The sequence below is a fragment of the Nannospalax galili genome, unplaced genomic scaffold (genome assembly GCF_000622305.1).
Source record: "Nannospalax galili isolate Female #2095 unplaced genomic scaffold, S.galili_v1.0 scaffold115, whole genome shotgun sequence".
Taxonomy (NCBI): Eukaryota; Metazoa; Chordata; class Mammalia; order Rodentia; family Spalacidae; genus Nannospalax; species Nannospalax galili.
The window spans coordinates 444,456-466,593 of NW_008340588.1; the positions used below are offsets into that span (position 1 = coordinate 444,456).

Below are 22,138 nucleotides of genomic sequence, written 5' to 3' on the forward strand. Positions count from 1 at the left end.
ATTACAACTGTGGGCTCATCTGTCTTTTGCCCATTTCCTATATTCTCTGCCTTGTTTAATGGCACCTCTTCCATCCCCCCGTACACCCAGTCACTGGTTCCCTTTCTACCATGTAATAGATGGAAAAGGCCTTTGCATGAACACACCTGGCTTCCCTCTGGCCCATACTTCCCATCTGGCCTTGTCTAGCTTTGACTCCTGTCACTTGTACTTCTTGGGTTTCCTGATGATACAATGCTTTCTCACTCAGGCTTCCAGGCCATCTGCTGAGAAACATCCTTCTTGTTGATATAGAAAAGCCCTACACTCATAGATCCTTCCAGCCTTGGCATAGACAGTGTCTCTACAAAGCCATCCCACCTTTGTCAGGCAGACTTGTAACTCATTTTATTATCACTGTATGCTGATCCATGAATAACCCACAGGAGTCTTTTGGATTAATTAGACAAAGGTGTCTCAGTCTTCAGGAAAAATGCAGCCCAGAGCTGGGTCTCATGGTTTATCAAACAGAGCCAAAGGAAGGCTGGGTTTCAGGGCCACTTGCCCTAGGCAGATTCCCCAGTATAGACACAGGGTTGTTTGACATTGAGGGCTCCCATTTGCCTGTGTATTATGCTGTCAGTGTAGATTCTTTGAGGAAAGAGACCAGACCTTTCGTCCTCACCTGCCTGGATAGCTGAATGATTGGCATGCAATGCCTGCTCAGTTAGCATTTGTTCAGCAAGTGAAGAAATAGAGGGGTGTCAGACAAGTAGAAGATTTAGGTCTTAACCTCATCCACTTTGTATGTGAATGGCAAGTGTTCATGGTATGGGACCCTTTAAGGGGGAAGATAATACAGGTATTTTTCTATAAGTGAGGTTCTGGAAGTGAAAGAACTTAGATTCTTCCTGAACACCCATTGGTCCCTGAATTGGGACCTTGCAAAGCAGAACAGGAGTGAAGACGTGAGAGGCAGTAGCAGAACCCTCGGAGATGCACAAAAGAAGCCAAGCACAGCCTCCTCCAGCCATGAGACAGCCAGAGCTGCCAGCACACTGGCTTCCCGCAGAGGGAGGCCTGCGAACACACTCAAAAATAGGTAAAATTTGGACTTTTGACATTAGTTTGAGGACACAGCCGTTTGCAAAGAAATTTTGGCACTGAGAAGTGATATGTCTCAAGATTCCTTGGGAAATCTTTGGGGTGTTTTTGAGTATTTTTGATTTATTAATTTCTTGATGAAAAAGTGTGAGTGGGATGAAGAAAACTGAGCTCTGAAGGGTGAGATACCACTACATATTGAAGAGAAGAGAGTGTTGACACTTTCTAAGTCACAGTGCGAATAGTTTATTTGATGCAATGAATTTTATTTCCAATACTACACCTTTTACTTAAAACAAGGCCCGTGGTTTTATCCTTCTCTCTCCCTCTAATTTAAAATCCTGACTTTAATTTCTACTTTGTCTTGCATTTTGGGTGCTTATAAAAAAATCATTTCCTAGAGGATGAAGAATAATTGAATGAATAAATATATTCACATACACACAGAGAGGAATTTATTAAACCAGCTAACTGACCTGTGGAAATGTAACAGTGCTCGCTGGATTTAGATAACTGACTGACCCATAGGAAATACAAAAGAAGGCAAATTTGTGGCTTCCTCTTCAACATCTGAAGAACCCAGAAAGCACCAAAACATCTAATAAGTCAGACCAGAGGGCTGGAGGGCTTGATACTGATGCCAGCATGATTTCCCAGAGATGGGCTCAGACTTGCTCCCCTGAAATGGTTCTGGCTGTGTAGAATAAAATGAGGTAAACTCATTATGGTTTCAGTATGACTGGATTTGAAGGATTTGAAAAATCTTCTTTCATTGAGACTGAATAGCTGGATGCACTTTTGTGCCAGTATCAACATGATCCAAAGGCCCCCGTTATTTTCTGCTAGAGTTTTCTTGGGCCATGGAATGGGTGGGGATGGGGTATGGAAAGCCTCAGAGGATCCTGTTTTGTTTTGCTTCTTTTTTTTTTTTTTTTTTTTTTTTTTTTTTTTTTTTTTTTGTTTTTTTTTTTTTTGTTATTTTTTTTTTTTTTTGGTTTTTTTTGAGACAGGGTCTCCCTGTAGCCCCAGCTGTCCTGGAACTTGCTATGTAGGCCGGTAAATATTGGGCAATTTATTTAACCACACTCTTCCTCAATTTCCTTATTAGCAATGCTGGCTTGTTTATATGCAGGTTGGAAATTCTTTCAAGCACACAGAATATCAGTATGGATATCCAATTTAGATATTGTATTTCCAATCTACTTGATGTCTCTCCAATAGTGCAGACCACCTACATAAGACTCATTTGAAGTGAGTCTTAAAATGCAGATTCACAGGCCCTCCAGAACCTTCTGAGTTAATATCTCAAGGGATCTTACCAAAACTCTCTGTTGTAAATAACTCCTTGGATGGTTCTGAGGCACTCCAAAATGTCTCTCTGAGTATCTCTGTTTTCTGGTAAGCCTGAGATTCAACTAGATAGTTTGGTCACTTAAAAATCCCCAGGTATCTTCCAGGATTTTCTGAACTGAACCAATCTTGATCACTGTCCCCAGACCTACTATGATTGACTAGTTCTTTAAAAATATCCCTAAAGTTTATTTTTTCCTGTTTTCAGAATATATTTGACTGTGGTGCAAGATGTATACAAGACACTGAGGACAAGCAGTTCATTGTCAGGGTTGGCATCGAACTAACACTCAGGCTTGCAGAAGTAAAAGAATGGGGCCAATGAATAGAAAGTCTGTATTTTTTCAGTTGCATACTGGCTTCCTTGAGGAGACCACGGTTGAATTCCTATCCTTGATTTGGCCACTGACTCAACTTTGACCTTGGAAAAACCATTTAATCTTTACACATAGTTTCCCCTCCTGAATATATTCTGTCTCTGTCCTCATGAAACACATTCTAGATGAGCTGTTTATTCAGAAGGAAAGTCAGGTTATGATAACTGTATGTGATGCTACAGTGTAGCTTAAGCAATAATAGCGTTAGACTATGGAACAATAATAGTGATTGTCTCATGACTGAAGAGAAGCAAAAAATATTGTTCCAAGCCAGAAGTGCTAACTCACTTGGAAGGCTAAGATGAGGATTTGCCTTGAGTTAGGCTGGGCTGCACAGTGTGTTTTGAGATCTTTCCTTAAAAAAAAAAAAAAAAAAAAAAAGTTCAGTCTTTCCGTTTGTGTTGAGAATTGAAAACTTATGAAAATTGCTGAATAAGATACAATAGCATCTTTAAGACTAATACAGAAACTGCAAAGAGATGCAGGATACCTCTTCTGCTCAGAAACCTGAAGGACCAAAGGACAGCTGCTTACTCCTAGCCTTGCCTCAGGATCAGCCCTTGATACATGAGCGTTATATGTCCCCATCACATTCCATGCCTTCCCCTTGTATGTTTGATGACTTTGACACCTGTTACTAATTTCTGATTGCTGCAGAATTAAATTATGCCAACTTAATGCTTTAAAACAACCTGCATTTATTATCTCCCTTTGTTTGTGGTGCAGGAATACATAGCTTAGTTGAGTCTTCTCCTCAGCCTCACAAGACTGAAAGCAAGGCGTCTAGTGACCTGCTTTCTCTTCCAAAGGCTCAGCCAGAGAGGGTTATGCTTCCAAGCTCCTTGAGGTAGTTGCAACATTCATTCCTTGAGGCTGTGGAATTCATGAAAGCGTCCTTCTTCAAAACCACAACAGAGTCTATTTTTATTTCATAACACTTATACAAATCAATAAGAAATGCTAGGCTTTAGAAAATGAATGGATTTCGGGGCTGGAGAGATGGCTCAGCAGTTAAGAACACTGGTTATTCTTGCAGAAGACCCAGGTTCAAATCCCAGCACCCACATGACAGCTAACAACTGTCCGTAACTCCAGTCTCAGGGGGATCTGACAGCCTCTTCTGACCGCCGCAGGCATTGCATGACATGGGTGCACATACCTACATGTAGGCAACACATACATACACATAAAATATAAATAAATAAAAATACATACATACACATAAAATACACATACACATAAAATAAAAATAAATAAAAATTTAAAAATTAGAAAAAAGAAAATGAATGGATTTTATACCCATTAGGATGGGTATTATAAAAATTCAAATAATATAAATAAGTCATAGAAAATAAGTGCTGCTGAAGATATTAATTGATTAGAACCTCCACATACTGTTGACATGAATGTAAAATATGGGACAATTATGGAAAGCTTGGGTGGTTTCTGGATCTATACTACGAAAGACTGAAAGCGGAAAGTTATACAGGTATTTGCATGCCTGTGTTCATAGCAGCATTATTTATAAAAGCCAAAGGTAGAAACAATTTGTGTCCAGTGGATGAATAAACCAAAAGTGGTACATATATATATATATGAATATTATTCAGCTTTTAAATGAAGATAATTTTGACCCATGTTACACCATGAACCTTGAAAACATATGCAAAGAGCTAAACCAAATTCAGTGAACAAATATTTTATGATTCCACTTATTTAAGTTATACAGAGTAGTAAATATTCCCAGAGACAGAAAATAGAACAGTGAATTCCAGGGGCCCAACAGGGGGAGAAACAGGAATTATTTACTATTTAATGGATCAGAATTTCAGTTTGCACGATGTAAAAGTTCTGGAGATAGAAGGTAGTGCTGGCTGCTGAACTGTTTACTTTTTCTGTTTCTGTGATAAAATACCTGACAAAAGCAGCTTAAGGAAGGAAGGGTTTATTTTGGCTCCCAGTTCTAGGGGGCAGTCTGTCAAAGTGACAGGAGCCAGGGGCAGCTGGTCATCTTCTATCCACAGTCAGGGTGCAGAATGGTGAATGCTAGTGCTCAGCTCATGTTCTAGTTTTCATTCAGTCCAGGATCCCTGACCACAGGACAGTGCCACCCACAATTAGGATGGCTCGTCCCACCTCATTTAACCTGATCTAGATAATCCTTCACAGGCATACCCAGAGGCTTATCTCCTAGATAGGTCTAGATCCTTTCAAGCTGACATTGAATATTACTGTCACATAATGTAAATGTAATTAATGCCACAAAACTACGCATTTAAAAACAGCTGCAATGGTAAATTTTAAATAGATTTTATCACAATAAAAGCATACACATTGGGCTGGAGAGAAAGCTCAGCAGTTAAGAGCATTGGCTGCTCTTGCAGAGGACCTGGGTTCAGTTCCCAGAACCCACATGGCAGCTAACAACAGTCCGTAACTCCAGTTCCAGGGAATCTAACACCCTCTTCTGACCTCCTTGGGCATTGTGCAATATGGGTACACATACATACATGCAGGAAATATACATATAAAAGAAAAATAACATATATATCAAAAACATATGGCAGAATGCATGAAATCCGGTGTGGGGGGTGTTGGGGAGGTACAGGTAGTGAAGAGGTCTAAATATGATTAAGATATATTGTATGAAATGCACAAAAAGTCAATAAAAATATACTTTTTAAAAAATGTATTAAAAAGGACAAACAGGCCAAGGAGATGAATGTAAAGATCATAAAACAATGAATGCAAAAAATAAGCAGACCTAGGCAAAGATGCTCTGCCTTGTTGATAAAGAAATGAAATTAGCTGGGCGTGGTGGCACATTCCTTTAATCCCAGCACTTGGGAAGCAGAGGCAGGTGGATCTCTGTGAATTCAAGGCCAGCCTTGTCTATGTAGTGAATTCCAAGCCAGCTGGAGCTACAGAGAGACCCTGTCTCAAAAAAGAAAAGGAAAAAGAAAGAAATGAAAATTTGAATGTATGTTCACAGTTATAAAGAGGACAGTTGAGAGTAGGTGGTGGTGGGACATGGAAGGAGTTGAGGGGGAGTGGGAGGGGTAGGAATGATACAAATACAGGATTCGTGCTTGAAATTCTCAAAATATTTTTTGAATTAATGGAGTACCATTTTTTAGCCTAATGGGATAATGAATATTCTCTGTCACAGAAAGCCTGGCATGTAATTTTGTTGAAGGCATATTTCACTTCTGTATGTTTCCCTCAGCTAACCTGGAACAGAAATGAAGTTTTCATTTAATATTTCTATTCCAGAATTTCATGTCAGATGGATTTTAATCCACCCCTGAGACTCTGTTGTAGTATGCTAGTAAAACCTTTCCCTTTACACCCAGGTTTGGGTTCTATTATAAGGAGATAGCAGAAGAATTATGTTAAATGCAGTTCTTGAATGTTTGCTGCATTTTCTTAAAGTACTTGCCTGCCAAGATTGATTAGATGATTTCCACCAACATGTCCCATGGCTTATAGTAAAATCTGTCTTAATATTTCAGTGTTCTGACCCTGGCACCGTTATAACAGAGCCCCTTACATTCCTGTTTCTAAGAGGTCATGTGACCACACACCTGCTTTGTTATCTCTTTATTATGTTATACTTTCCACAGGTTATTGTTATCTTTGGGCAGCTTTTTGAAGGCAATTAGGATAAGTCCTCTCAATGACAAGGAAATGTGGCTAACAATGCATCTATTATTATTTAGTCAAACACTGTGTCCCAGGCATTCTGTGAAGCGTATTTCTGTTATTTCAGTGAATCCCCACAGCCTTCTGAGACAAGTTACCTTACTATGGTATTCCTTTTACAGGTGAGAAATTTGAGGTTCAGAATTCTAATACATCACTCAAATCACACAACTGGTGTGACTGATAGAGCTGGAGCTCATACCCAAGTCTCCACAGCTCCAGAGTTCTGATCTTCCTCCTGTCCTATATTGTTTGTAGGAACTGTAATTATATTTACTTCATGAGTAAAAAGTGATGTGTAACAACAAAAATTTGCACATGTTACTTTGTTCAAATAGCCTACTAATAAGCACAGCCTCTCAAATTTCATGTTACTTCAGGAGAATTTTTTAAAAGTCCAGAACTGCTTCGCTCCAGCAAACAAGCTGTTGTGCTTCCTATTCCATGTCAAAAGTGCAGATTTGCCTCCTGATAAGATGTACTGTTTGGAAACTGTCTATTATTGTGAATCAGGTGCAAATAACAGGAAAACACTTTTTTTTCATATCTTGGCAAAAGAGGAGGTATTTCTAAAAAAGAATGCTGAATGTAATTGCGATTAAATGGGTGTTTTTCTGCATTGTGATTGGGGAGAAAATGGATAATAGCACAGAATTCAAAGAAGTCACAGTGCTCTACTGACTTCCACACACAAGTCCATCCAGGGGCTTTTCTCAAACTCTGAGCCACAGTCTAGTCTTCAGAGGTTCTCTGTGCTTCTCCTGCCCAGGAACATGAAAAAACAGCCAACCTGCAGATTATCTTGAGAGTCATCCAGGCCACTGCCAAGGCTGAAAATGAATTATTCTGCAAGGCCTTTTATTTGTGTCTCTGAAAGAGGAAGAATAAAACTAAAGTTGGCTTTATAATTCTTACACAACTCCGCAAGTAATGATATGCACGAAATGTATCTTTTCTTTTTTTTTTTTTTTTTTTTTTTTTTTTTTTTTTAAACATGAAGTCCAGGCTGGCCTTGTATTCAAAATGGAGACCAGGCTGGCCTCAAACTCACAGAGATCCACCTGCCTCTGCTTCCCGAGTGCTGGGATTAAAGGCATGTGTCACCACGCCCAGCAAAATGTATCATTTCAATGGTGAAATATAAAGAAAAAAATTTTTTTGGTCTTTTTGAGACAGGGTCCCCCTGTAGTCCCAGCTGTACTGGAACTCACTATGTAGACCAGGCTGGCCTTGAACTCACAGAGATCCACCTGCCTCTGCCTCCCAGGTGCTGGGATTAAAGGCGTGCGCCACCACACCTGGCAAGAAAATCTTTTTAAATGTCCTGTTCCCTTTGAAAAATAAAACTCTGAATTTCTTAATTTCTTTACACCCAGGTTTGGGTTCTATTATACAGAGATATCAGAAGAATTATGTTAAGTGCAGATTATCAAATGTTTTCAGTTTTTCCAGTATTACTGTGAAAAACAGTAGCAAATTTGAAGATGAAAGAGCACTCACGCAGACACATGCACACGCATACACACACATGTACGCATGCATGTACTTTCATTTCCCTGGCTCCTAAATCTGTACGGCCTCTTCTGTTTCAGAGCTCACACATGTTTTAACCGTCTGGATCTTCCTCCATACCCTTCCTTTTCCATGCTTTATGAAAAGCTCTTGACAGCAGTTGAAGAGACCAGTACCTTTGGACTTGAGTGACCTGGAAGCATGATGCTCGGCTCCTCATGGACAGGCACTTTCATAAGCCAGACTCCAAGAAAACGACAGAACATTGGAAGTCTCCAGCCAAGGCTTCCATTACAGAAAGCTGAGTGCTGTTTTCCAGGGACAGATGCTCTCACATTTGGGGACTGGCCATGAGTCCTCTTGGAAGGATTTGGGGGAGCTTGATGCCCACGGAACAACCCAACAGTCTTTCAATCAACAGTTCTTGACTGCCAAACTTTTTTCCATTTGTTATGTTCCAAGACAAAGATGAACCTGTACATGATCAACTCCATGGTAATTTTTAGGGACCCAGGAGACTCTTGAAACTTTCCCTTGAATGTGGTTCAAACCAGACTGGCAGCACTTGGTCCAATCTCTAAATTAGTTCAAGTTAAATAATATAATAAAAACAAATATATTTCCTGAAAGTACATTCATTTAAACCCTAAGTTATAACAGAATATTCATTTCTTGCTTATGAGTGCCTGCATGGTGTGCACTATAGGTTTTGACTTTCACAGGACATGAGTGAAAATGAAACCAAGTCAATATGAGGTAACTAAAGATTTGAAATAAGGTGGTCTGTGAAAATGTATATGCAAGTGGTATGTGTGTAATTCTGGCTGAAGACAAACTTATTCAGTGAATTACTAATGACAGATTTATGCTTTATAATGCATGAAAACAATTTAAAAATATCTAGCAATTAATCACAGCATATCAGGAAAATGTACACAGTGAGTTCTGTTTATTTTTATAGGTTCATTATATTTATGTTCTTTAAAATGTATATAAGGACCCATCCACCATACTGTATGTACCCTCCATTTCATGTTCCATGCTTACTTGGGCATCATGCTAGTACATATCCTTTGAAGCACTTTCAAGGGAACAAAAGGGCCTTTTATTTTTATAAAGGTTAAAAAAAAATTCCCCCAAACATTTTTCACTGAATGTACCAAAGTTGAAGGGACATTATAATATGACTAAAAGCAACTTCCATCACTTGACAAATAGAAAGTAGCTTCTAAATCAGATTTCCTTCACAGTGCCATGTCAACCACTACAAGGACTGTGCGCCTAAGTAATAATTTTTTAAGACTCACTATATGTGATGGTATGATGTGCATTTATTTAAAATGCATTAGACTCTCTTCCATCCATCAAATACTTTTCAGGATGGCATTTATTACAGATATTTCGTATTTCCCCAACAGCTTTTTATTTGTACAGCATCATTAAACACTAAGCTCAGTTAGGGAGCCATCAGCAACACCGAAGAGATCAGCTCTCTTAGTAATAGGAATTCCATTTTCCCTCATCAGTGAAGATTTCATGAATTGAAACTCTCAGTACTATATTTCTAAGCCTGCATTTTCACTGATGGATAATTTTCTTATTAATATCAAAATTTTTTCTATGATCTCTCCAAAACTGCATGACATCACTGACATGTTTTCTTAATTTTGTGAAAGGGTATCCTTCATTTTAATTGCTTTGGGGATTATTCCACATCATTGTTTATTTCCTGATTTATAACCATAACTAACCAGACACACAATACAGTTGAATTGAGGAAGGTAAATCCACTGGATTAACATTTAGTTTGCCAGTCTGAGGGTTTACAGGTATTATCCCAATGTTTCTTTGAGAATCTTGTTTATAAGTATCTATGGAATTCCTATTGTGGGATGTTGGCAACTTTACATTTTATAGAGGTCATATGCACAGTTTTCATAGGTATTTTGTAAGAACAATTTTTCTCCCATTAGTTAAGTTGTGTTTACTGTTGGGACTCTCAAGGAGAATGACACTCATGTTTCATTACTGCACTAAGGAAAGCACTGTGGTGTGGGGAAATGTTCTAGGAAAAAAGAAAAAGATGACAGAAATATAGAAAACATATAAGGAATATTTATTTGTGTACCATAATTGGACCAGAAAAAAGAATGACAAGAACATTGATTGAAATTATTAGTTTGTACTTATTTGTCATGAATACAAGTATATGTTTAATTTTTGCAAACTGCTTTTACTTGTTTGTATTTTTTCATTGTAAGGAAAATATACCACACTAACATACATTTTTAAATCACATTTTTGATGTGTCAGACCTGTGTTCTCTAAACAGTTGTCATGAAGGTGTCTGTAGAAGGTTGCCTTTCTTTCAAAAATATAATTATGGACCATATTAACATTTATTTCGGTTTGAGACACTTTGCCACCATATGCCATACTACTAGGCAAAAGATGTTTGAAATAAAATATATCTCCCTAACTATTTCTAACAAATATATGTCTTTGTTAAGGCAGCCAACTTCTCAACAGTTTCTAAGTGTGTCCAGATATTCTTAATTAGTTGAATTATCTAGTTGATGCTGTTCTCAGAATTGGAAATTATCAAAGTTGTAGCTAGCATGTAAGAAACAAGGAGAACCTATCTATTATTCTTCATGAGTAAAACAAAAAGCAAACAATAATAGCTATGTAAAATTTAAATAATACTTCCACTGAATAAATTAGATACCATTATACTCTACAATTAGAAATAGCCATAAATATCTTCTTCCAAACTGTGAACCCAGATAACTTGGCTCTTTGGTTTAGTTTTCTTTGAGAGATTTATAACTGACACTACTTATAATTGTGATATATTATGTCTGTATCATCCCTTAAAGGAGAAAACAGGCACACCGTTGACATTCCCTCTATGATAATGGAGCAACAAGATTCTGAATCTGACCTTCAGAAAGAAGCTCACAATCTAGTATAAAGAGATGCCAAGGTTCCCAAAAGCATTTTAAATAAAAGATTAAGTTCTACAATTAAGGAATAAAGAAAGAATAGCCTATCCATCCCAGAGGTTTGAGTCCAGCTTCATGGATATGAGATTGTGTAGCTGGAAGATATCAGGCAAATGCTATTTCTGTTTGTAACTAACAGGATGTCATAGAACACCACTTTTGGTAAGTCTGGAAACCCAGAAAGCATTTTCACAAGAAGGTTTAAAGTGTGTAGGTGGGAGCTGAACTGTGAAAGAGCAAGTCAAGAATCTTCAAGGTATCAAAGAAATGCCAAACAAGTCTGGCAGTTTCCTTCAGACTCCCTTCCTCTGAATTATAATATACATTCAGTTTTCAGTGTAAAATATGGTTCCTGAGCCCAAATCCCACTTACGGGATCAAAACATTTTTCTTGTGCACAAAATGAATAATTCAAGTCAAAGAAGTGCAGTCACAATTTTCTAGCATGTGTTATATTTATAATTTGTGGTCATTCTGTAACAAGTAAAATCTAGAAAACACAATTGGACTAGAAAGGAAATACATTTTGCACAATTAAAGTGTAGCTTCAGGTGGCATTCTCTAAATTCAACTCGAGTCTCAGAGAGGAAAGATGGCTAACACCTACTGGTCACGACAGTGCTTAAAAGGTGTCATCGCAAGGATGGTGAAGGCAGGGTGTGTGGAGTGTTGTCCTCTCACAATGCTTTCAGGTCTACTGTCTCTTTTGATCCTCAGTCACTTGGTTAGGGAGAAGTGTCTAGTTCTATCTGGGCTGAGGCTGATTTTCAAGAGTGACTTGCGAAATCAGTTTTAGTACTTTATAGTCACAATTCTGTGTTTCAGCTCAAGAAATAGTGTTTGCACCGATATATTCACTTTCAGAAGCTTCACCTTCCCAATCTCTCTTTTAAACAAACACGCTTAAAAAGTGACACCTCCTGAAAAGCCCACGGAAGGCTACATTCATTCCTCAAAGACTTAATGTTTACTTTTCACTGCTTGGCAGGAGGAATTTAAAATGAGGCAAAATCTGGTGGCTTTTGGTGAATTTCTACATCATAGTTTAGTTTTCTCAGATATGTAGGAGCAAGAATGTGGGAAAGGCACCAATCAGAAGTCTGGTTTTCTTTATTAGTTTTTGATAAGCATGAGTCTACAGAGTCCTGACAACTGAATTCCGGTGAGATGGGGGAGGGGACCACTACAGCTTTTCCTCATCTACTTTAGTTCAAATAACTTGTTTCCATTTTTGCACAAGCTTTATTTATGAGTTGGCCACTTATAACAAGGCACATATAATGAAGAATCTAGAAGTTTACACAATGTAACTGTATTCAGGAAACTACAGAGGCGGGAGAATGAGGCCACATTATCTTTAAAAGGCATCACCAACTGTGCATAAGCAGCAGCATGCAAACGAACACAGCCTAACCTCCAATGGGGTTTCTGGCCCCATTGTTGATGAGCGACACTCTAAATCATAGCCGTCTTACTTCCATGTGACTTGACCTTAAATATACTATCCCTTGGAAGTATATCCTGGTTGGCAAAATTTATTTATTTTGTAGTTCTATTGCATTTTCCAGATAATTTGCCTAGCATGTAAGCAAAAAAACCCCACAGACATTAAAGACGTCTGATTTGTGGCTAAAGGCCAACTGCTACCACTAAAAGGGATAAAAATAAAACATAGAAAAGCCCAGCAGTTGTACCACCCCTGAGAATATAATGCTCACTACTAACCAGCTGACAAGATTCAGGAGCAGCAACTACATTCTAGAATCTGGCATCAGGAGTATAATGAATGTTTGTGTCACCTGTATCAGAGCAACCTGGGCCGTGACCAAAAGGATGTTAAGACCTTCTGGACCACAGACTAGCCAAAGGAGCAATGCAACAATGGTACAAGCACTATCTTAGAGCATTTTAGTGGGGGTGGGAATGTGTTCCATTTTGGTTGCTGAGTTTTGAGAATACCTTCATGTTTAAGGCACACAGTGCCTGGCAGCCTATCTGGAGGGAAATACCTTGGCTTTATAAATTCAATAGGCTGTATTTCCTATATTGCAAAATGAAATTTAGGTCTAGAGTATTATTGCATTAAATTGTTATGTATTATTTTTACTTGAAAGTTATTGTTACTGCTATTGGACACTGGGAAATAAAAGGTGCTTCTATTTCATTATGCTTATTTTCTTTTAAGCTGACATTAGAATACCTTTCAAGACATTCTCATGGTGTCTAATGCTAACTTAAATGTTCCCTGTTAATCTGGAAAGCAAAATCCTGAATGAGGTTACTGAATTGCAATGGGAGACCAAATCAGTGTTTCCTATTCAATAAGTTAATCAGGACGAGAAATACATTTGCTCGGCTTTTTTTTTTTTTTTTAATCTTTAGGTACCTTATTCATCATTCCTGGTTGAATGGCTCAACAGAGCAGGATGACTCTGGCTGTATGGTTTCCAGGGACCATGGGAAAATCAAATTTATGTATGTGATTTTTATGTCTAGTGGCCTTGGGTAGATGATATCTTCCTATCCACCTTTCTTTTAAGATATTGCAACTCTGAGGAGTGTTGATAGGTATGTTGTATGATTCAAACTGAATCTGTTATTACTGATGTAGGTAAGGAACCATCAGTAAACTTCTGGTTATTACCACCTTCTGTAAAAGAGGATGGTAATGTTCAAGAAATATCTTGAAAGGATGAACTTGGAAACACACAGAACTGAATGTTCTTTTAGGACCCTAATGCTCTAAAAGATGTAATTACAGCCTATTTTTCTTTATGTGATATCATAAGTAAAATTTGGGGGCTGCTGGTATGTTGGAAAGTGCATAAGATTACATGTTTTTATAATAGGGATGCAGGCATTCCAAAATAAATGAATATAAAAATACATGCATCTCTCTTGCCTCTTACTAAAAGTATTAATCTAATTTTATAATAATGTTTACTTTTTAATATTAAGGCTCTGTAAAAACAGTTATTTCTAAGATTTCAGTAGAGCACAGGTGGTGTATTTTTTAAAGCTTTCCATTTCTCTTCACCAAACCCACTTGTTATGTATACTATACCATGAATCACAGTTAATAGTTGCATTTCTGTATTTGTTTAGTTGATTTTAGCTTCATATTTATTCAATGTGACTTTTAGCAAAGAATAATAATAGGAGGTATTTACTGTTAGAATTAAGTTTATATAGTCCTCATTTCACTTTACATTTAACTTTTTTTTTCCTCAAGGCAAATAGCACAGACTGTCGGCAGGCTTCCTAGTAATGGTTCATGGGTGGTATTACACCAAGCTTAGGACTGAATTCTGGACCAGCTGTTCATTTTCTGGGAAGTCTGTATTCTTATCCTCACCTGAACCCCTGACTCTTATGTTGTATTTTTTATGATTATGAAATGCTTTGAGGGAAAGAAATTTTAATGTGTACAATTTGTTTTATTTTCATACTGATCTCTATTTTTGTTTAAAAACCATGTTACATCATGAAATCACTTAATCCAAAATAAATCTTCTTTTAAAAAATGAATTATGTCTTTTTAAATCATACTTTTGGAGATGGAAAAAGCTCAGACGAAAGAAGAAAAGTAGGGACAAAGTACTTGGGATTAGTATACAACACTGTGAATACAGGAATTGTCCTTTCCATTGTATTTATGAATAGGAATCTAGTTCATTTATTCCTTTAAGAATATTTTACTATTTATAGCCTGTGGAGAGATGTTACAGCAATGAATTAACACAAATCATAGTCTTTTAACTCATATGAGTTGAGACTATTGGTTATGTCATATTGGTTGAATCCTTACTATATGCACAGGTGCTGGACTACCACCCATACCAGTTTAATCCGGGGGTTATATATTCACAAGCCTATAGGAACCAAATGGGAAAACTGGCTGAGGGTGAGCAACAGTGCAGGATGGGTTTCAAAATATTTTGTACCAGCAGATCGTAGCCATGTGTAACTCTGGTTCGCTTTTGAAAAAAAACTGTTAATTTATTAAGAGAAACTCAAAAATCTAAATGTTAGTGTAATAATTCCAAGAGTTTTATATATTTGGTGCACCAAACCAACCATGCCCACATGTTGAATCTGCCTTAAAGGTCAAGAGTTTAGTGCCCTTGATTTAATAACATCATCTTTTGTATTTTACTGACTGGTGACATAAATGAATTAGCCAAATAAACAAAATGGCACTGAGACACCATAGATAACAGAAGATGGAAAAAGGAGAAAAGTGAAGATATATTGTAAGGGTAATCAGTAACTAGGGAAAGGAAGTGTATAATATGAAAGCAGCCATCACAAAAGGTTGTATTCAAAAACAACCTATTTACCAGGATCTTCTAAAAACCATTTTATGATCATAGAAAAGGATCCCTGTAAAGATTTCACAAGTTGCAATACACCATTAAACACTTTATTTGACGTTGTAAGATGGAAATCAACTTCATATATGACATGAAAGCAATTTAAAGGAGAAGATTCCATGTTTGTAACTTTGACATTGTTATTGAAGGGCAAGAGCGAGATACTGAATTCATGGCACTGACTTACTATTTTTTGTGTCATAACATTCCTACTATACCCTTTGAACTTAATTGTTTTTGTTATGATAAATTTATGTTTCCATTATGTTCTTTATTGTAAAACTTAAACCCACTTAATTAGTAAATATATACTTTCCACCATCTACCACCCCAGGAAATGTTTCATGCTTTGTTATGGGTTGCTGGTTGGTTGGTTGGTTGCTTGCTTGCTTGCTTGCTTGGGATTGCCATTAATAATCCATGGTTTCTGGGAGCAGCATTATCCACCCTTGCAGAATACCACCATTTGAGCTCTTGTTTTTAACTTCATATTTTAGTTAACTTATAAAGCACTGAATTTCCAAATATCTTTTTCATTATCCTTAGTTTTGGCTCATTTTCTCCCTCACACCCCCTTCTTCCCAGCCCACATTCCTGTTTAACCTTGCCACCTCCAGTGTTCCCTTCTACTCTCATGGTACATGTGCTCTACTGTCCCCACTCCTCTGCAGACCTCTCTGCACCCCAATGGCCCCTTTCATGGCAGGTCTTTACAGACATTCAAAGTCAACACACATAATTTTGAGACACCACACTCTTTGGATGCAAGACATAGAGAAATCAATCTGGAACTGAGCTGCAAGAGGCTACTCTGCTGGCTAGCTTTCATAGTTCTGGACGGCACTATGCAGGCTGCTGTGAGAGAAATGTCATCAACAGTAATAAACCACTGTGGACCTTGCCTGCTATGCTATCAACCTTCTGGACAAGATGTGCCTACTGGTGCAATAATGGCATGTCTGTTATGGGGGAAAGAGGTAACCAAATGTTTTCATTTGTTCTAAGGCCAGCTTTGCAGGAGAGAGTTCCTACCTGATACTGCATACCTGGCCAAAGCCCATGGCTAAGGGGGGGTCATAACTCCTAGGGGTGAACCTACTGCTTCTGTTTTGCTAAATAGACATGTTGTCAAACTGTCTCTTTAAAATTTATGTTTATACTTTCTATTAGTTACTTTTCTGTTACAGTGACAAAACACCATGACCAAGGAACTTATAGAAGGAAGAGTTTATTTGGGCTTACAATTCCAAAGGGATAAACATGTATGAAATTGTCAAAAATTAATTTAAAAAGAAACTAAATGCTTAAAGATTAATTGTGTGCATATCTATATTTATATATCTCCCCAAATTCATATGTTGAAACGTAATCCCCAAGTGACAGTGTAGTTTTAAGAGTTGATTAAGTCATAAGAGCAGAATTCTCATGAATCAAATTAGGGTCTTTTTAAATAGGTAAACCAGAGTGCTCCATAACATCTGTATGTGAAGACACAGCCAAAAGACAGCCATCCATGACAAGAAGCTGGCCCTCACACTGGATCTGGTTGAAAGTTGGTGTTGGTCTTCTTAGCCTACAGGATGATGCAAAAATCACTGTGGTTGATATGCTGTTATACAAACCCAAAGGGATTGAGGCACCAAAAGAAACCAAGAGGCTCCTATGTCTGTTTCTTCCTAAGCTGGAATTCACATTTTGATTTGATATTTACTTGTAGGGTCAGACAATTCCAAGAGAAAGTCAATAAAGAGAATAAAATATATTTTCCAACACTTAAAGCAGATCCAGACTGTTTACTTCAAGTCTGAATAAAAACAGTACAAGTCTTTTGGATGGGTCCAGAAAACCAATCCCAAAATAAGGTGGTCAGGTTTACCTAAAATTGGAAAACTGTTACCAACCATCCTCACAGCATGGAAATCTAAAAGAAACCCCAAGTGATTAAAAAAAAAAATCCCAGAAAAGAATAAAGCATGAGACAGGATTCCAGAAACATATTTCCAGAACAGGGTTTCTTGGAGATAGAGTGAAGGATACCAAGACAGAAGCTATGCAGTGCCCTTGGGGGCCAATTCTTCCAGAATGATTGGCTTTCCAGAATAAAACTTAAAAAATAAAGCACCTACTAAGTCACTTTTAAGTGTGGGCTAGGGAGCAGTCACAAGTTAATGCTAATCACTTCAGTTTCAGTTAGGAAACTATCATTATTTTTTAGTCTTTGCATTTTACTGCCAGTAATGACAGAAGACCTTTCTGTATTAGTCACTTTTCTGTTGCTGTGATAGAAACACTGACCAAAGCAACTTAAGAAAGGAAGAATTTATTTGAGCTTACATTTCCAGGTGAATTACAGTCCATCATGGCGGGGAGGCTTGGTGGCTGGAGGTGGCTGTAGCAGGAGCAGAAGCTATGCTCTACATCTTCAAGCAGGCACAGGAAACAAGAGAGCAACTGGAGATCAGGCAAGGCTTAAGAACTCTCTAAGCCCACCCCCCTGTAACATACTTCCTCCATGATAATCACATCTTCTAAGACCTCCCAAAACAGCGCCACCATCAATACTTAGAGCCCATGGGGAGCATGGCTCCACTACACCTTTCAATCAGGAGATGCAGCATAAAGCCATCCCTCTTCAAAATGCCACCATCAATACTTAGAGCCCATGGGGAGCATTTTCATTCAAACCACTACACCTTTCAATCAGGAGATGCAGCATAAAGCCATCCCTCTTCAAAATTACTGCTGTTTTATTTATTGTCAACCAAATTCTTCATATAGCACCCCAAATATTAAAGACATGTGATGATCCTTGGCTAGCCACTGTGTGCCCTGGGTTATGCACACACACTAACTTGAAAATACAGTGTATAAAATCCATCTCTAACTCACGTACTAGTACTGATGATTTCAAATCAAAATGTTTCAGTTTGTTTTTTTCATGCAGTTAGCCTGTTATGTCACTCAGAACAATATTTACGAGGAATGGAGATAAGGAGCTGCCCATGTCTCAGAAGTCAGAGAACATGATGGCCATAACGTATGTGCATACCTTTTCTACACTGCTGTACAGTCAAGGTGTGATGATTGCACAAGGTCACATTAGTGAATGCCTCCTACTTGACTGCAATGTGTCCTTAGCAAAAGCCCTACCTAAGAAACACATAAAATCATATTTCAAAAGCTAGCTCTATTTCTTGGAGAAATGACTGATTCTAGGAAAATTGTGAGCTGAGAACATCTTCTTGTGCTACAACATAAGGAAGTGATGAGAAAATTAATAAATACATTACGAGAGTCTGCCAAAAGAATTCAAGAGCTCCAGCACAGAGCTGAAACAATATGAGCAGTGTAATAAATAAAATATGATCAAATTATAACATATGGATCAGCAAGATGGCTCAGCAGGTAAAGGTACTTGCCACCAAGTCTGATGACCTGACTTTGATCATGGACATATATGGTAGAAGGAGAGAACTGATTCCACAAAGTTGTCCTCTGACCTCAACATGCATGCCATAGGGTGCACATTGTAATTTGAACATAAAACATAATATATAAAATAAATGGCTAGAATTTCATATTGATAAATGATTGAATACTTAAATCAAGCAATAAATTTCCTATGCAGAAAAATCCCATCTAATTTATGTAGATATTGATTTATGTTGACCTTAAACATGGGCTTACAATAATTATTTCCCTTCAAAGAGAACAGCAAAGAAAAGGGTGCAAAAGTGAGGGAAGGAGCTTTACAGTGAAGAAAGCCAACAAATACTACCTCAGGCAAGTGAGCAAGGTCAACAGTCATAAGTTACATGGCTATTGTGTCCCCTTGATCTGATGTGATAAAAATGACAGTCTCCTCCAATAAAGGTTTATTCTTCAGAATACTTAACCTGTTCTCTTCAAAGCTGTCAAGGTCATCAAAACCAAGAAAAGTCTGAGAAATGGTTTCTCAGAAAAGAGGAAGCTAATGAGACAGGGTAACTAAATATGACATGGCAGTCAGCATCAGAACCTGGAACAAAAAAGGGGCATTAAGCACAATTAAATGAAATCTGAATGTGTGAACTTTACTTATTCGTTATGTGTCATTGGTTTATTAATCATAATTCATGTCATAGTAATAGAGTATGTTCATAGGGGAATCAGGGTATGAGCTCCATGGAAACGTTACACTACTTTTTGATTTTTCTATAAATATAGAACTATTTCAAAAATAAAGCATACTGAAAAATAGCTTCATTCATGTAGAAAAGTTGGCATGAATGCACAACATGTAATAAAGCCAACAAATCAATTTACTGACAATTGCAGCCACAGGGCAGTCTTCAAGTATAATCAAATAGCAACTGTGAAAATGAACATAACTTCATACAGTTCCCTGGTTTTGAGCCTGAGGACCACAAAGAGTAATGTAAGAGTATAGGCAGCTGCACAAACACTGACCAGCAGGAAGGGTATTTGCTTGGTATGGAAACAGAGCTTTTATGCTAAGCAGTATCTTGTGTCATAGAGAGTCTGATGTTTTATATTAAAAGCAAATGGAGTTTTATTTTGTTTTTGCCCCTTAGGAAAAGAGAGAGCTGAAGATTTAGTTCATTTGTTGAGAGTACTTACCTAGCACGCATAAGGCTCTGGGTTTAATCCCCAATAATGCATAAGCCAGGCACAGTGGCACATGCCTGTAATCCTAGTATTCTAGGAACTTTGGAGATGGAGGCAGGAAGATCAAGAGTTCAAAGTCATCTACACTGAGAGTTTGAGACTAGCCTGCGCTACATGAGACTGTCTTAAAAAGAGATAAAAAAAAATAATGAAAAATACCTCAGTGAGGGAGTCTACTAGTCTACCTCATGAAATAAGAAAAGTCAAGACTTGAAAGCCAGTTCTCATGGTACCACTCTTAGAATAGTTTTGTAATGGTTAACACACTCTATAGATGGACATACAAAAATCTAAAACAATTTCACACTTAACAGTAAATGAAATTCATCACTTAAGTCATGCATGCATTGTTTCCCAACTAATTGAGAATATGTCCACTTGTCCTTTTAATTCTTAATGTTTCCATTTCTCTGCCATTCCCAAGAACTAAATATTCTATATGGAAGGATTTTATAATATATTAAAACTCCCCATTTTAAGTATGGCATTTTAAATATTAACTATTCTTTTGTGATTTTAAAAAATATATAAATTCAAGCTAGGTGTGGTGGCACACATCTTTAATCCCAGCCTCAGGAGGCAGAAGCTGGCAGATCTCTGTGAGTTCAAGGCCATCCTGTTCTACTTAGCGAGTTTCAGGCCAGCTGGGGCTACAGGGAGACCCCGTCTCAAAAAATATATAAATAAATAAAATAATAAAAATAAAAAATATAAATTTGTATTATCATAAGTAGGAAATAGTGGATAAAATGTTTTTTATTGATGACTTGCGTACTATTTAGCTGTAATTTTCATCTTGGTGGATATTTATTTAATCCCTGTCTTAATAAAATGGTCTAGGCTATACTTTATAATTAGTGACCTTGTACTAGTTCTCTGTTGCTGAAACTTCTTGTTGCTATATTCTTTTTGTTTTGATTTGTTTTGTTTTTTGAGGGCAGAGAGCTCAAAATGTCCTATTTTCATGATCTGGGTGATGATTATGGAATATATACATATTTAGATTTTATCAGTTCTTAAAATTGGACACTTAAAATAGATTAGTAAAAAAGGGGCTGGAGAGATGGCTCGGTGATTAAGAACACTGGTTGTTCTTGTAGAAGACCTGGGTTTGAATCCCAGCACCCACATGGCAGCTAACAACTGTCCATAACTCCAGTCCCAGGGGATCTGGCAGACTCTTCTGTCCTCTGTGGGCATGGCAGGACATGGGTCCACTTACCTACATGCAGGCAATACACACATACATATAAAATAAAAATAATAAATACATTTTTTTTTAAAAAGGCTAATCTTAAAGTTTAATTTTCTTTTTTTTTTAAAAAAAACAAATATGGCAGCCATGTTCACCCTTCCATCTCCCCCGCTGTTCTCTACTCCTAGTTTGGGCCCTGCGCCATTCCTAGTCTTGGGGCCCCAGACACCCGGGGAACCAATACTGCTTCCTTATATCCTTTTCACCCAGACCAACAGTGCCTTTCTTGGGCCCCAGGAGCACCGCTCTAGACCAGGCCCCGCCATCACCTCTCTCTGCTCCCTTGGACCTGCACCACCGGCTAACTCTCCTAGCCTGCACTCCTATCCTCAGGCCTCATGGGGTAAGTCCATAGCGCAGCCCTCCGCGCCTTGACTCACCCAGCCACATTCACCCTTCCATCTTCCCCGCTGTTCTCTACTCCTAGTTTGGGCCCTGCACCATTCCTAGTCTTGGGTCCCCAGACACCTGGGGAACCAATAGGGCTTCCTGATCTTTTTCACCCAGACCAACTTAGTGCCTTCCTTGGGCCCCAGGAGCACTGCTTCTGGACCTGGCCCCGCCCTCACCTCCCTCTACTTCCCTGGTCCTGCAACACCCGCCAGCCTCTTTCTGGGCCTGACAGCCTCTTTCTGGGGCCCCGAGGCTTACCTTTCCTCTCCCTGATCCTTTGCATCCAGTACAACCCAGCTACTCAATCCACTCCCTGGGAAATCTTGGGGCTTCTTCCCACCCCATCTGCCTCTGCGTCCCTGCGTGGGGCTGCCAGGATCTCAGGTCAGTCCAACACCCAAGTTCCTGAGGCCAAAATCA

At 38.2% G+C, this 22,138-nt stretch overlaps 1 protein-coding gene across 8 annotated transcripts in view; it reads left to right on the forward strand.

The window, feature by feature from the left end:
• Hecw2 (HECT, C2 and WW domain containing E3 ubiquitin protein ligase 2) overlaps positions 1-13,135 on the forward strand; it is a 416,509-nt gene extending 403,374 nt beyond the window's left edge. For all 8 annotated transcript variants that reach the window (XM_029564734.1, XM_029564735.1, XM_017798837.2 and 5 more), the window contains one exon: positions 8,105-13,135. In XM_029564734.1, coding sequence (XP_029420594.1) covers positions 8,105-8,216 — 112 coding nt within the window. In that variant the 3' untranslated portion in view covers positions 8,217-13,135. The remainder of the gene's footprint in view (positions 1-8,104) is intronic.
• The last annotated feature ends 9,003 nt before the right edge of the window (positions 13,136-22,138 follow it).